Source organism: Equus przewalskii, chromosome 25, assembly GCF_037783145.1.
Source record: "Equus przewalskii isolate Varuska chromosome 25, EquPr2, whole genome shotgun sequence".
Lineage (NCBI taxonomy): Eukaryota > Metazoa > Chordata > Mammalia > Perissodactyla > Equidae > Equus > Equus przewalskii.
In genome coordinates, this window is record NC_091855.1 from 6,184,735 (window position 1) to 6,201,471 (window position 16,737).

Here is a 16,737-nt window from a genome sequence, read left to right on the forward strand (position 1 = left end):
AGGGGAGAGCGTATATACATGTTGTTTGTACACACACAGAGTACCTCAGAAAAGACTCTCGAGAAACTAGAAGCGGTGTTTGGCTCCAGGAAGGAAAACTGGGTGGCTGGAGACAGGGTAGGGAGGGAGGGAGTTTTTACTGTATACGCTTTTGTGCCTTTGGAATTTTGTACCATGTGAATGAATTCCCTATTCATAAAAATAAATAACAATTTAAAAAACAAAAACAAAAACACCAAGCTAAAGCCTAATCAATACTTCAGCAAGATTAAAACTTCACAAAGTTCTGCTCTTTGAAAGAAACTGTTAAAACAAAGAAAAGACTAGCTACAGACTGGAAGAAAATATTTGCAAATTATATATCCAATAAAAGAACTTGCATCCAGAATATTTAAGAACTCTTAAAACTCGATAATCAGAAAATAAACAACTCAATATTTTTAAATGGGTGAAAGGTTTAAACATACCTTTTGCCAATAAAAATATACACAAGGCAAGCAAGCATATTAAAATATACTAAGTATTAGTCATTAGGAAAACGCAAGATAACACCACCATGAGACACCAATACACGCTTAACATAGTGACTCACAATAAAAACACTGACCACACCAAGTGTTGGTGAGGCTGTGGAGGAAACGGAACTCTCGTATGCTGCTGGTGGGCGTGTAAAATGGTACAATCACTTTGAGAAACAGTTTTTGGCAATTTCTTAAAAAATTAAACATACACCTACCTTGTGATCCAGTCATTTCACTCCTAGATATTTACTCAAAAGAAGTGAAAGCATCTGTCCTTACAAAGACCAGCACATGAATGTTCTTTGCAGCTTTATTTGAAGTAGCTCAAAACTGGAAACAATCCAAATGTCCATGAAGAGGTGAATGAATACACAACCGTGACCTATTTATATATAGGAATATGACTTATCAATAAAGTGAGTGAACTATTGATACACTCCACAACGTGGATGATTTTCAAAGTAATTATTCCAACTGAAAGGAGCCAGACAAAAAAGAGTGCCTAGCGTATGATTGCATTTATAGAAAATTCAGGGAAATGTATGCTAACGTAGAGTAACAGAATGCAGACCTGTTAGTGCTGGAGGTCCGAGATGGGAACAGCGTGAGAGGGAGCATCCAGGGGCATGAGGAAACTTGTAGAGTTGATGGATAAGTTCATTATCTTAATTGTGATAACGGTTTCACAGGTATATACATATGTCAAAACGTATGAAACTGCCCAGAGTTTATTTTTGTCAGTTATACCTCTCTTTAAAAATGGGAGGAGCTTAAAAAGTACATCGAGTTAAAACAAATAGGCAAGGTAAATTAAAGTGTCTAGGGATCCACATATGGTGCCATAATCAGAAAGCAGTGGTTCTCAGACCTTTTGGTCTCAGGGTCTCTTTCCACTCTTAAAAATGATTGAGGAGCCAGCCCCGGTGGCCTAGTGGTTAGGTTCAGTGTGCTTCACTTCTGGAGGCTGAGTTTGGTTCCCGGGCATAGGACTACACCATTTGCCCACGGCCATGCTGTGGAGGTGTCCCACACACAAAATAGAGGAAGATTGGCACAGATGTTAGCTCAGGGCGACTCTTCCTCAAGCAAAAAGAGGATTACCAACAGATGTTAGCTCAGGGTGAATCTTCCTCAGCAAAAAAAAAAAATATTGAGACTCCCCCAAAGGGCTTTTTTCATGATTCTTCTTTAGGAAAACTGCAATACCTCAGTAAGCAGCAGAAGTGCTTTAAGCATACTTTCCCATTTTTTTCCCCAGAATATTAAATTAGTGTTCAGAAAAATTAATTAATTTTACAGAATATTAAAAATTCGTGTACTTGAGGCTTATGATTTAATAAAATTAATTTTTAACTACTTCATTAAGACATTCTTAAGTGAAGCTGGCTTCTTTTTTAACCGTGAGACCCCGGTGCTCCAGAATATGACGAGTGCTGCTACAGTCAGCTGCCACCGCCTTGATTCCCGGGAAGGTGGCAGCCATTTTACCCACCGTCAGTGCAAATGGCAACATAGTAAAAAAGGCAAATCATATCTTAGTATTACTATGAAAATACTTTTGATCTTGCAGATATCCATAAAGCTCTCAGGGCTCCTGGGAGTTGTAGATCACACTTTAAGAACCACTGCCATAAAGAAACGCAAGGAAGTCATTCCTGTCTAAGTCAGTTTAGGAGTTACTTTTGGGAGAATGGAGGAAAGGGGCATGTGATTGGGATTCTGACATATTAATACCTTATAATAAATCACTAAGCTTTAAAAAAGTTCATTATATATCTTTCCAGAATTTCCTGTATGGATATACAAAGAAATATATCTACAGGATTTTTTTCCAGCTTTATTAAGATATAATTGAGATATAACACTGCGTTAAGTTTGAAGTGTACACGATATTGATCTGATATCACATAACAAAATGATTGCCGCTGCAGCCTTTGCTAAAACCTCCCTCACGTCACGTAATTACCATTTCTTCTTTGTGGTGAGAACATTTAAGATCTACTCTCTCAGCAATTTCAAGTATCTAATGCAGTATTATTAATGATAATCATCAGGCTGTATGTTAGATCCCCAGAACTTATTCATCCTGTAACTGGAAGTTTACACCCTTTGACTAACACCTCCCCAGTCCCTGGTAACCACCTTTCTACTCTCTTCCTATGAGCTCAACTTTTTTAGATTACACGTGTAAGTAAGATCGTACAGTGTTTGTCTTTCTGTCTGACTTATTCACTTAGCATAATGCCTTCAACTTCTATCCATGTTGCCACAAGTAGCAGAATTTCCTTCTTTCTCATGGCTGAAAATATATATTTATATATATAATTTATATTTAATTGTAATATTTATGTATACGTACCTCACGTCTTTATCCATTCATCTGTCAGTGGACGCTTAGGCTGTTTCCATGTCTTGACTGTTGTGAATATGCTGCAGTGAACATGAGAGTGCAGCTATCTCTCCGAGATCCTGTTTTAATTTCCTTTGGACATACACCCAGAAGAGGCTCACTGCATCATAGGGTAGTTTTATTTGTAATGTTCTGAGGAACCGCCATATTGTTTTCCATAACGGCTGCACCAATTACACATTCCCGCCACCAGTGCACAGGGGTTCGATTTCTCCACACTCTTGTCAGCATTTGTTTTCTCTTGCCTTTTTTTTTTATTGAGTTAATGATAGGTTACAATCTTGTGAAATTTCAGTTGTACATTAATGTTTGTCTTTCGTGTTGTAGGTGCACCACTTCACCCTTTGTGCCCACCCCCCACCCCACCTTTCCCCTGGTATCCACTAAACTGTTCTTAGTCCATAATTTTAAATTGCTCATATGAGTGGAGTCATACACAGATTATCCTTCTCTCACTGGCTTATTTCACTTAACATAATTCCTTCAAGGTCCATCCATGTTGTTGCAAATGGAATGATTTTGTTCTGTTGTGCAGCTGAGTAGTATTCCATTGTATATATGTACCACATCTTCTTTATCCATTCGTCTGTTGATGGGCACTTAGGTTGCTTCCATGTCTTGGCTACTGTAAATAATGCTGCAATGAACATTGGGGTGCATAGGACTTTTGGGATTGCTGATTTCAAGCTCTTTGGGTAGATATTCAGTAGTGGGATGGCTGGATCATATGGTAGTTCTATTTTTAATTTTTTGAGGAATCTCCATACTGTTTTCCATAGTGGCTGCACCAGTTTTCATTCCCACCAGCAGTGTATGAGGGTTTCTTTTTCTCCACAACCTCTCCAACATTTGTTGCTATTAGTTTTAGATATTTTTGTCATTCTAACGGGTGTAAGGTGATATCTTAGTGTAGTTTTGATTTGCATTTCCCTGATGATCAGCGATGATGAGCATCTTTTCATGTGCCTATTGGCCATCCGTATATCTTCTTTGGAGAAATGTCTGTTCATGTCTCCAGCCCATTTTTTGATTGGGTTGTTTGATTTTTTGTTGTTGAGTTGTCAGAGTTCTTTATATATTATGGATATTAAGCCTTTGTCAGATATATGACTTGCAAATACTTTTTCCCAGTTAGTGGGTTGTTTTTTTGTTTCAATCCTGTTTTCATTTGCCTTGAAGAAGCTCTTTAGTTTGATGAAGTACCATTTGTTTATTCTTTCTATTGTTTCCCTTCTCTGAGAAGGCATGGTGTCCGAAAAGATCCTTTTAGTACTGATGTCAAAGAGTGTACTGCCTACGTTTTCTTCCAGAAGCCTTATGGTTTCAGGTCTCACCTTTAGGTCTTTGATCCATTTTAAGTTTATTTTGGTGAATGGTGAAAAAGAATGGTCAATTTTCATTCTTTTACATGTGGCTTTCCAGTTTTCCCAGCACCATTTGTTGAAAACACTTTCTTTCCTCCATTGTATGCCCTCAGCTCCTTTGTCAAAGATAAGCTGTCCATAGATGTGTGGTTTTATTTCTGGGCTTTCAATTCTATTCCATTGATCTGTGCACCTGTTTTCGTACCAGTACCATGCTGTTTTGATTGCTATAGCTTTGTAGTATGTTTTGAAGTCAGGGATTGTGATGCCTCCCGTTTTGTTCTTTTTTCTCAGGATTGCTTTAGCAATTCGGGGTCTTTTGTTGCCCCATATGAATTTTAGGATTCTTTGTTCTAATTCTGTAAAGAATGTCATTGGGATTCTGATTGGGATGGCATTGAATCTGTAGATTGCTTTAGGTAGAACGGACATTTTAACTATGTTTATTCTTCCAATCCATGTATATGGAATGTCTTTCCATCTCCTTATGTCGTCATCCAATTCTCTGAGAAAGGCCTTGTAATTTTCACTATATAGGTCCTTCACTTCCTTAGTTAAATTTACCCCAAGGTATTTTATTTTTTTGTTGCGATTGTGAATGGTATTGTGTTCTTGAGTTCTTTTTCTGTTAGTTCGTTATTGGAGTATAGAAATGCTACTGATTTATGCAAATTGATTTTGTACCCTGCAACTTTGCTGTAGTTGTTGATTACTTCTAAGAGTTTTCCAATGGATTCTTTGGGGTTTTCTATATATAAGATCATGTCGTCTGCAAACAGTGAGAGTTTCACTTCTTCCCTCCCTATTTGGATTCCTTTTACTCCTTTTTCTTGCCTGATTGCTCTGGCCAGGACCTCCAGTACTATGTTAAATAAGAGTGGTCGTAGAGGGCATCCTTGTCTCGTTCCTGTTTTCAGGAGGATGCGTTCAGTTTTTGCCCATTGAGTATGATGTTGGCTATGGGTTTGTCATATATGGCCTTTCTTATGTTGAGGTAGTTTCCTTCTATGCCCATTTTGTTCAGAGGTTTTATCATAAATGGCTGTTGGATCTTGTCAAATGCCTTCTCTGCATCTATTGAGATGATCATGTGGTTTTTATTCCTCAGTTTGTTGATGTGGTGTATCACGTTGGTTGATTTGCAGATGTTGAACCATCCCTGTGTCCCTGGTATGAATCCCACCTGATCATGATGTATGATCCTTTTGATGAATTGCTGAATTCTGGTTGCCAAAATTTTGTTTAGAATTTTTTCATCCAAGTTCATCAGTGATATTGGCCTGTAGTTCTCTTTTTTCGTGGTGTCCTTGTCAGGTTTTGGTATCAGCGTGATGTTGGCCTCATAGAATGTGTTAGGAACTGTTCCATCTTCCCTAATTTTTTGGAATAGCTTGAAAAGGATAGGTATTAAATCCTCTCTGAAAGTTTGGTAGAATTCCCCAGGAAAGCCATCTGGTCCTGGGGTTTTATTCTTTGGGATGTTTTTGATTGCTGTTTCAATCTCTTTCCTTGTGATTGGTCTGTTCAAATTGTCTGCTTCTTCTTGAGTGAGCTTTGGGAGATTGTAGGAGTCCAAGAATTTATCTGTTTCCTCTAGGTTATCCATTCTGTTGGCATATAGTTTTTTGTAGTATTCTCTTATAATCTGTTGTATTTCTGCAGAGTCTGTTGTTATTTCTCCTCTTTCATCTCTGATTTTGTTTATTTGAGCTTTCTCCCTTTTTGCTTTGTAAGTCTGGCTAGTGGTTTGTCAATTTTATTTATCTTCTCAAAAAACCAGCTCTTTGTTTCATTGATCCTTTCTACTGCCTTTTTCATTTCAATAGTATTTATTTCTGCTCTGATTTTTATTATTTCTCTCCTTCTGCTGACTTTGGGCTTTATTTGTTCCTCTTTCTCTAGTTCAGTTAGGTGTAGTTTAAGATTGCTTATTTGGGATTTTTCTTGTTTGTTAAGACGTGCCTGTATTGCGATGAATTTTCCTCTTAATACAACTTTTGCTGTATCCCATATGAGTTGGTATGGCATGCTATCATTTTCATTTGTTTCCAGGTAGTTTTTTACTTCTTCATTAATTTCTTCAATGATCCATTGCTTGTTCAGTAGTGTGTTGTTTAGTCTCCACATCTTTGTGCCTTTCTCAGCTTTTTTCTTGTAATTAATTTCTAGCCTTATAGCACTATGATTGGAGAAGATGCTTGTTATTATTTCAACTTTTTAAAATTTGTAGAGGCTTGCCTTGTTTCCCAACATATGGTCTATCCTTGAGAATGTTCCATGTGCACTTGAGAAGAATGTGTATTCAGCTCTTTTAGGGTGAAGTGATCTATATATGTCTATTAAGTCGAATTGTTTTAGTTTTTCATTTAGCTCCACTATTTCCTTGTTGATTTTCTGTCTGGATGATCTGTCCATTGATGTGAGTGGGGTGTTGAGGTCCCCTACTATTATTGTGTTGTTTTTAACATCTTCCTTTAGGTCTGTTAATAGTTGCTTTACGAATCTTGGTGCTCCTGTGTTGGGTGCATAGATATTTATAAGCGTTATTTCTTCTTGATGAAGTGTCCCTTTGATCATTATATATTGTCCCTCTGTGTCTCTCTTTACCTGTCTTATTTTGAAATCCACTTTGTCTGATATAAGAATTGCAACACCTGCCTTTTTTTCCTTGCCATTAGCTGAAGTATTGTCCTTCACCCCTTCACCCTGAGCCTGTGTTTGTCCTTGAGGCTGAGGTGTGTTTCTTGGAGGCAACAAATTATTGGATCTTGTTCTTTAATCCATTTTGCCACTCTGTGTCTTTTTATTGGAGAGTTCAATCCGTTTACATTGAGAGTGATTATTGATGCATGTGGACTTAATGCTGTCAATCTGTCGCTCATCATCTTGTTTTCCTGTGTTTCTTTTCCTGTGTGGTTTAGCCTACCCATTTAATACTGCAATTTCTTATGCTGGGTTTCTTAGAGTTTTCCTTATTTATGATTTGTGACTCTGTTCTGTATTTTATTTTAGTGTCTACCCTGAAGTTTGTATTTTAGAATCTCATGTATAATATAGTCTATTCTCTGGTGGTCTCTTACTTACTTGACCAATACTGATTTAGACCCTTTGCTCTTCCCCTCCTAAATAATTATTTTCATTTCTTATTCCAACTCGTGTTATGAATTTGTACTTAGAGTGATAAGATCGTCCTTGCTTTGGTAGTTTCCTTACCTTTACCCTAATGCTATAGTTGAATATTTGCTATCCTGTTCTGGTTCTATCCATCGGTCTCCCTAGTCTGTGGATTGTGACCCCTTTCTCCCTTTTTTCTTTTTTCAGGTATGAGAGCCTTCTTGAGGATTTCTTGTAGTGGAGGGCTTTTAGTTACAAATTCCCTTAACTTTTGTTTGTCTGGAAAAGATTTAATTTCTCCCTCATATCTGAAGGAAATTCTTGCTGGATAGAGTATTCTTGGCTGAAGATTTTTATGTTTTAAAGCTTTGAATACGTCACTCCATTCTCTCCTAGCTTGTAAGGTTTCTGTAGAGAAATCCGCTGACAGTCTTATAGGGGCTCCTTTATAGGTTATTCTCTTCTCTTTTCTTACTTCCCTGAGTATTCTTTCTTTATCTTTCCTTCTTGCCAATTTTACTGCTATGTGCCTTGCTGTAGGTCTTTTTACATTGACAAATCTAGGAGATCTGAAAGCTTCCTCTACACACATTTCTCCATCAATCCCTAGATTTGGGAAGTTCTCTTCAATAATTTCATTAAGCACACTTTCTGCTCCATTTTCCTTTTCCACGTTCTTGGGAATTCCTATGATCCTTAAGTTCTTACTCCTCATTGAATCCACTATCTCTCGGAGATTTTCCTCGTTTTTTTTAATTCTTAGTTCTCTTTCTTCCTCTGTCTGGAGCCATTCAGCCCATCTATCTTCAGTTATGTTAATTTGCTCTTCTATGGTGTCTACACGGGCATTCAGGGAATCCGTGTTCTGTTTTATCTGGTCCATTGTGTTTTTCATCTCTAGTAATTCTGTTTGATGCTTCTTTATGATTTCAATCTCTTTTGTGAAGTAACTCCAGAACTCGGCTTGTTTCTCTATCTTTCTCTCTACGTCATTGAGTTTTTTGATTATAGCTGCTCTGAACTCATTATCACTTAGTTTACCTAATTCCAAGTCCTCAGGACTTAATTCTATGTTTTTATTGTTTTCCTTCTGGTCTGGGGCTTTTATAAATTGCTGGAGGGTAGAGGAGTGGCTTTTTCACATGGTGGTAGAATTCGGTTGCAGTTACAGCCTGTCGCCACTAGATGGTGGTCGAGAGCCGTGTGTTATGAGCTCTCCACCTTCGGGCAAGATGGCTGCGCCCAGTGGCTTTGCCGGGAGGGAGGGGCTGCTATTCTCGCGTGCTGATCTGGATTCAGATCAGTTCTGTTCTCTGGTCTCCCGAGGCCCTGGGTTTATGGGGTCCCCACGGACAGAAGCTTTCCCCCATCAGCAGGTTTCCACTGAATCAGCGGCAGGAGTCCTGGATGATCCCCGGTCGTGTGGCCCCTCCCCCGCTCCTTCCCGACCCCGCGCAGCAGCCATCGCAGACTCTAGGGGGGGAGCGACATTGTCTCCTACCCTTCCAGCACCTCCAAGGCTGTAAGCAAGGTTTATGTTCTCCGCCTTCTTGGTATTGTAGGTCTCTAACGTGTTGGCATTAGATTTATTCTCTGAACTTCAGTTTTTCCAATCCTTTGTTGTATTTTGGAGGGGAGAGAATCCCGGGTCAGCTCGCCCTGCCATTTTGCTCCGCCCCTTCCCTCTCTTGCCTTTTTAAAAAAAAATTCTTTATCTAGTAAATTGCAAATCTCTGTGACTTTGAATTTGGCTACCAGGAAATTATTGTGATCCTTTAGCAGTGTCATGTCACCTTGATTGTTTGTGTTCTTTGGAGTTGGCGTTGCTGTCTTTGCATTTGAAGTAGCAGTCACCTCCTCCAGTCTTTGCTGACTGCCTTCAGGATACAGATATGTTCCGTCTGCCCTGCTGGGATTCTGAGGCTGTCTCAGACCTTCTACGTGTACACCGGCTCCATCCTTCTTGCTCTCTCTTCTCAAGCTTGTATGCCTTCTCTGGATCCTCAAGGCATCAGGCCAAGCACTGACACCCTCTCTTGTTTTCCCAAAGGTGGCGCTAAACCTCAAGTTTGTGGTCTCTCTGGTAGGCATATTTGGCTGACCTTCTGCGCTCACTCCTTAGCCAGCTGGCTCCTGCTGCTGTCAGGAGTGCACACAGGGAGCTGGCCCCAGGGTAGGGAGGCATGTGGGTGAGACACACAGAGCACTGGGGGTGCGTGGGCCAGTGAGGCATTCCCAGTAGTTCATGGGTGGGCTTCTTGATGGAATCTGTGAGGCAGTAGGGACTGTGACCCTTTAATGTCCCCCAAGAGTGTTCCTGCCACTCTCCCTGCCTCTTCCTGCGCCACAGGCCGCAGTCGTGTGGCTCTCAATCCAGCACTCTGAATGGGGTGAGAGAGAAATGAGCCCCTTTGGCAGCATCCTGTGAAGCTGGGGAAGCTGGGTGCTCACTCACATGCTCTCCCTTCCCCTACGGGACAAATCACAGGTCGAGGAAGAGGTTCCCTGGCCCTAAGCTGTGCCACTTTGGGGGAGGGGTGATGCAGGTAAAGTCAAACTGTCCGTCTCCCCCTCTACAATGGATCCAAACTTGTATCTGTTTTTTCTCCAACGAAGTGCTAGAATTTCTCCTCTGGAAACCTAGATTTCCACAAAGGCTCTCTCGCCCATGAGTGATTGTCAAAGTCAGTGTTCACCAGGGCCTCTCAGACCGCAGCCAAGAGGGCAGGAGATATTTCTAGGCCACTGCAGGGTCCACAGCCAGGACCAAGTTCTGTCTGCCTACTACCTGACAGCAGGTGGGCAAGGCTCCTCCGGTGGCCTGTAGTGCTGGGTCCCACAGCTCCCTCCACGGCACTGTTGTGCATGGGTGGCTGCTTCGGTTCATGCAGGAATTTCTCCTGTCGGGGGGACAAAAACAAGGGATGCCTCATACCACCATCATGCTGACATCACTTTCTACACAGGATTTTTTAAAATAACAGTTAGGTCATATTATCTCTTTAGCTCCAAAATTATTATGGACACCTCTCTGTGATGGAATTTTAAAGAGCTACCTAATTAAATCTAATGACTTAATTATATTCCATTGTATTTTTCATAATTTACTTATCATGTTTAAACTAGTATCATAATGTATCCTTAATTATCACATCATACTAAATTATACTTATATTAATAATTTAAACCACTCACAAACTTTTAAACAGAACTTCAGTAGTGGTTAAAATAGATTTGTCATGATAATGAAGCATTTTAAAAAGAAAAAACTATGTATATTGCATACAACTTCTAATCATTTTATCCTTTTTGGACATCTAGTAAATCTTTAATGTTATTGGAGGTGCATGTGAATTTTTATTGTCTTTAGCATTCATCAGTTAGTGTTTTTTTATTGCTAGTTTTATGTTATCGTATAAAGAAGTTTTATTCCCCCGTGAGGGGCCAGGGATTCTGCCCTGTGCATATTGTGTATTGCCCCATCCTCAACTGTAATAACTCCCTGGCCTACAGAACACTACTTTAGTCACTGTAAAAGTTAAATATGTAAAAACTGATTTATTGGAATCTTGTTTCATAAATGGGGATACAGGGACACAGCGAGATCAAGAAACTAAGTCTGAACATTTTGAAATAATTGGGTCCGAGAGACGAGACCTCAGCAGACAGCTATAGCACTTGCATCTTTCTTTTGGAGAAGAATATAATATCTGAATTTCTTTAAAAGTCACTATATGAATAAATATTTGTTTGGAGATTTATAGTGTGTAGTTTAGTTTTACAACATCATTGTCTGATCCTTGTGACAACCCCACAAAGCAGGCAGGAATACCAATACTATGTGAAACTCAGTGGAGAGCAACTGTGAGGGAGCTGGGACCTCTACCATCAGAACCTAAATCTCTCTCACACGGTTCTCTGTACAGTAGGCACAGATACAGGGCTATGTCTCCTGCCTCTGGAATGAAAAAGTGCTATGTGAATTGCGTTGAGCTTAAGACAAGACATACAATTAAAAAATTGGGGAAAATAAGCCTGCCTGAAGAAACTTATCCTTTTTTACTAAAACCACCACTCCATGATGGCTCAGATAGAGCCATGGGGAAGGACCAGGAAAGTGTGTGCTTTATAAAACTTTGAAGTTTTTGGACCAAATGGATGTAGTCTCGTGTTGACTCAGGATAGACCACAAAAAGAACTTGAGTCAAACTTAAATAGCTTCTTTGTTCTCCATTTCCCTGGGCCCACATTCATGTAAAGCTCTGATGAGAGGCAAAGACAAGTTTAGACAAATGCCTGTTAGGGAATGGCAAGCCCCCAAAAGAAGAATGTTTGCCTAAATACTGAGTAGAGAGCTAAGACTTCTCAAGGCAGTGTAGCCTCCAAGTCAAGGCAACATCTTCCAGCCCTTGTGTCAGGGAGACACGAAGAGGGAGAGAAGAGCGGGAGAAAAGAGCCTGTATTAGTCTGCTAGGGCTGACGTAGCAAAATACCGTAGACTGAGGGGCTTAAACAACAGAGATTTATTTTCTCACGATTCTGGAGGCTGGAAGTCCAAGGTCGAGGTGACCTCAGATCTGGTTTCTCCTGAAGCCACTTTCCTTGGTTTGCAGATGGCCGCTCCCTTGTGGCCTCATCACATGGTCTTCCTTCTGAGGACGTGGGCCCTGGTGTCTCTCTGTGTGACCTAATCTCTTCCTCTTATAAGGACAGAAGTCAGATTGATTAAGGCCAGCTCTAACGGCATCATTTTAACTTAATCACCTCCTTAAAAGCCTTATCTTCAAGCAGAGTCTCATTCTGAGGTACTCAGGGTTGGGGCTTCAATATATGAATTTTGAGGAGACGCAATTCAGCCCATACTAGAATGCAGAGAGAGAAACTCCAAAGAGGTAGAAACACTGACCGCACATCTAGCCCTGGATGCTGGAATGTTCCTGAACATGACTCAATGGTAGGGAAGAGGTGGAGTGGGAAGAGCACTTAGCCCTCACTGGAAGCCAGCTTTTCTCAGTGTTTTTGTTTCTTCTGTTAACCCAGTGGACACAAAGGCATAAGGTATGGTCAGTCAGGGATGCTGATGTGCCTCTCAGGGAAATCTGCCGTGACCTCAAGGGACCTCTTCAGCAACCTTTCTCCCTTCTCCCCCAGATCCACCTAGTAACAGAGACGGGCAGGTCCCCACCTCCGAGCCTCTCTGACGTGGTCCTCAGAAACCTTGAAAACAGATCAAGATGGTCCATAATCAATGACAAGACTATGTCACAACAGTGCCAAATCCAACTTATTCTATTTCCCCTCTCAAACAAAGCTCAGCAATCTTGCCCATCCACACTCTCCAGAGAGGCCTATAAACACTGTACTAGGTATTAGCAGAATTCAAATAAGACATTCCCAACCATTTTAAATGCTCAGCTTCTGCCTGAATGTGATTTAATCTAGTAAAATGAGAACATTCTCATTATGCTTACAGAGAAATGAATGCTTCAACACAATTACTCCTTGATTCCACAGAAAAATAAAATTTGCAAAATGTATACCAAATGTCTGTCTGCTGCCCTTTTCTCCTGATTTTCCTTTGTACTATCCAGGAGGGTTTTTTGGGGGGTTCCCAGTTGGGACCTCTCCAGGGTTGATTGATTCCAAAGCCCTGTTCCTCACGTATCCCCCTTTTCTAGTATTCAGGATAATCTACAAATTCTATTAGAATATTGTACTGCCACAAAAGAAAACACAGTATGCCTCAGGCTCTAATGTGACCAGTACAACAAATTACTATCAAAACATAAATCTCCATATGCAATAGTATTTTTAAAAACCACCCCTGTCATTATGTTACTTAGAATTCACAGTCCCTGGTGTTGTGAAGTAAATTATATGTAAATATAAGCAAATGATATTTACACATGTAAATGATAAACACATTTTCTAAATGTTTATTTACTTATCAAAGCTCAGTGAAGGCATCAAATATGTCCTTTATTCCTTTGTTTGCCTTGCATCTCATATAACGCTGGACAGCAGTAAGGGTAAAAGATGCTGGATGAATGATAAATTATAACTTTATAATAAATGAGTAGAGACTTGAATCACATGATAAAAAGAAATTGATAAATAAGAAATTAAATTATGAGATGATGTCTTGATTTTGTGTGAAAATGTAAATATAGTTTGGGGCTCTCTAAACAATAAATGAGATACTTACTGATGCCAATAGTGCCCTATCTTCCAGGTGACAGTTGTCTAACTTACCTTATTATGCAAGCAGACAGGAAGGTGTGGGGCTGTGCCAGATGGGGTATCCTGGGCTAGGCTGGGGGTGTGTGGGCACAGCCCAGAGCAATGGGAGCTGTGGCCTGATATCTAGCCAAGGGCATTCTTAGAAGGAATGGGGGTCTTGAAGGGTCACATGGAAATTAATCTTAAATCATGGTCTAGATTTTGAGAATAGGAAAGAAAGAACAAGAGAGAAGACAAGAGAAGACAGAGCAAAGGATGATAGGAGGTAGAGTAGTAGAGCCTGGGCATACTCCCAGAGGCAGGATTATTCAAAGGAATGATCCCTTTGTAGGGCTCCAAGCCTCTGAGCAAGGAAGAAGTAAATAACACTAAGCTAGTGGAGCAAACAATAGTTTTTGAATGCTGCTGGTTTATGATATAACTGCTAACATTTTATCTCTTTTTCTAATATATTTTAGAAAAATAGTTCTCTTTCGAAGAATCTGTTTTTCATTATGACTGGAGCACTTTTATTTCTGGCATTACCACCATTTGTTTTCATGTCATTAGAGAACTGGACTTATATTGAAGGAGTTTATTATTCATTCACCACCATAAGTGCTATTGGTTTTGGAGACTATACAATAGGTGAGTCTTAATAATCTTGAAATAAGATTAGCTATCACAGCAACACATTGAAACAGGATGTAAAATAAAGGATAAAATAGAAATGTCAACAGATTTCTTTGAGACGTAAGATAAAGGCCAGGCTCTTTTACATAAATCCCGATGGTATAAATAAACCCACCCCATCCACATTCCTCTCTCCTCACACCACGGTGATTGCTGACTATGGGAATAAAATTCCTCTTAAACTAAATATCTCTGCTTGATCACACATTTTTTAAAAAGCATATGTAATCAAAACACTAGGCTTAAGTGATTAAACCTGTATCATGTGGCTTATATAAATTTTCCAAAAGGTATTTCAAATTCCTCCCTGAAATAAAGATAGGAAAGGAGGGGGATAGAGCCATACAGACATTAAATGTTTCCATAAACATCTGTGAACCAAGATTAAAATGGCCCCTACAGCATTTTGGGTATAGATTTCTAAATGTGCAGTTATTTTCTTTCAGTACTTTAAAGCTGCATTCCATTGTCTCTGGCTCCATCATTTCTGATGGTAAGTCAGCTGTTAGTCTTATGCTGCTCCTTTGGGTGAGGAGCCTTTCCCTCACACCCACTGTGACCTGCTTCTAAGCTTTTGTCTTTGTCTTTGGTTCTCCCCAATTTAACTGTTATCTACTTCAGTGTGGTTTACTTTGTATTTATTCTGCTTAGGAATCTTAGGTCACAGAGATTATTGAAATGAGGAAGTGAAATTTTTCATTTGTTTTGAAAAGTTCTCAGCTACTAGCTGTTCAAATGTTGATTGTCCCTTGTTCTCTCTCCTGCTTCTGAGAGTCCAATTACACAAATGCAAGGCCAGCTCACAGGGTTTCACATGTTCTAATGTGCTTTCTGTAGTTTCCATTTTTTTCTCTGACTTAACTTAGGATATGTTCTCTTAAGCTGTCTTCTAGTTTACTAATTCTAACTTCTGCTATATGTAAAGTGCTTTTAAATACATTTAATGAGTTCTTAATTTCAATATCATATTTTTTTAGTTCTAAAATCCCCATTTAATCTCCCCCTTTTTTGGTAGATTCCAATTCTCTGATGAAATCCTCATCTGTTTTTCCATATTATCTTATATTTTAAAAACATGATAATCATAGCTATTTTAAAGTTCTTATCTACTACTTACAATATCTGGAACATCTGTGGGTCTATTTTATAGTCTTTTTTTTCTTATTTTTGGCTGTATGGTTCTGTCTCTTTAATGCTTGATAATTTTTATTTGGATGCCAGACACTGTATATTTTAAAAATTATAGATGCTCCAGGTAATATTAGTTTCCTCCAGAGAGGTTTTACTTTTTCCTATGCTAGGCATATAGAGGTAGGAGGGAGCGAGGAGTAGAATTAAACACCTTAATTCAGTCAGGGAATGATCTTATTCGAGACTGGATTGCAGGTTTGGTAAGGCTTAGTCTCCCTTTGGTTTCTTTCTGTTTCTAAATCTTGGTTCTTCAAGACCTTCAAATGAAAGCCTGATGTGTTCACAAAGCCATTCCTTAAGCTGGTCTTGAAGTCAGTTCTTTGTTTCTTTGTACTCCAATCTACTGAAAACTCTGTTCTGTTCCAAAACCTCTTAAAGGTTTTTGGCTTACCTTTTTTGCCTGCCACCTCATGCAACTTCAGAATTTGGCAGTGTATTCCAGGGTGAAACAAGCCATGGGTTTGAAACCCTCAGATCTCCAATTTTGTCAATCCAACCATGTAGGACTACCAAAAGCTTTGCCAATTTCTCCGGTGCTCAGCAGTATCCTTCCGCTTAGACAAAGCCCAGACCCATAGCCTCTTGCCTATGCCAAGAATCAGCAAAAGACCCAAGGGAAAAAGCAGCTGCAGAGTCTCTGCCTATCTCTTCTACCTGGAATCTTAATCCTTGCAGTCTTCATTACTTTAGCAGCTGTAGTGCCTTTAAACATATGATTTTGTTTTATATTGTTTTTAATTTATCTGAGCTTTCTAGTTGTTCTCAACTGGAGCATTGTTCCATCACAATGGTACTCCATCCTACCCAGAAATGAAAGTGCCCCTATTATATCTATTTTTAATCTAAATAGCACTAAAAATTAAATCATGAATATTTAGTATATACCTAATTTTGAATAAATAAACATATTTTGAGGATATAGGCCTAAAAATCTAAAAGCGTTTTTTAAATATCACTCAGAAGAGTTTCTGTTACATTTTTCTGGATTCTCAGAGTAAAGATAGTGGGTGCTTTCTTGGCATTCCTGTAGAAATTTGCTCCTAATTTTACAATAAAACTTTTCATCTTATACTATGAAACTTAGTACTCATCTTTTTTTAAATCACATTCTCTTATCAGTAAAAAGAATGACAAATAAAAACATTTTCAAAGACATAGAAGTTTCCAGTGCTCATTGAAGAAATTTTAGAAAGCATAGCTTGATGTAAATAAGCATGAAAAAAAT

The 16,737-nt window shown here is 39.2% G+C and overlaps 1 protein-coding gene across 1 annotated transcript in view; it reads left to right on the forward strand.

Moving 5' to 3' along the window:
* Positions 1–16,737, forward strand: part of LOC139079417 (potassium channel, subfamily K, member 16-like) — a 47,474-nt gene that overhangs the window by 13,888 nt on the left and 16,849 nt on the right. Inside the window, exon 5 of the mRNA XM_070594277.1 lies at positions 14,108–14,276. Coding sequence (XP_070450378.1) covers positions 14,108–14,276 — 169 coding nt within the window. The remainder of the gene's footprint in view (positions 1–14,107; positions 14,277–16,737) is intronic.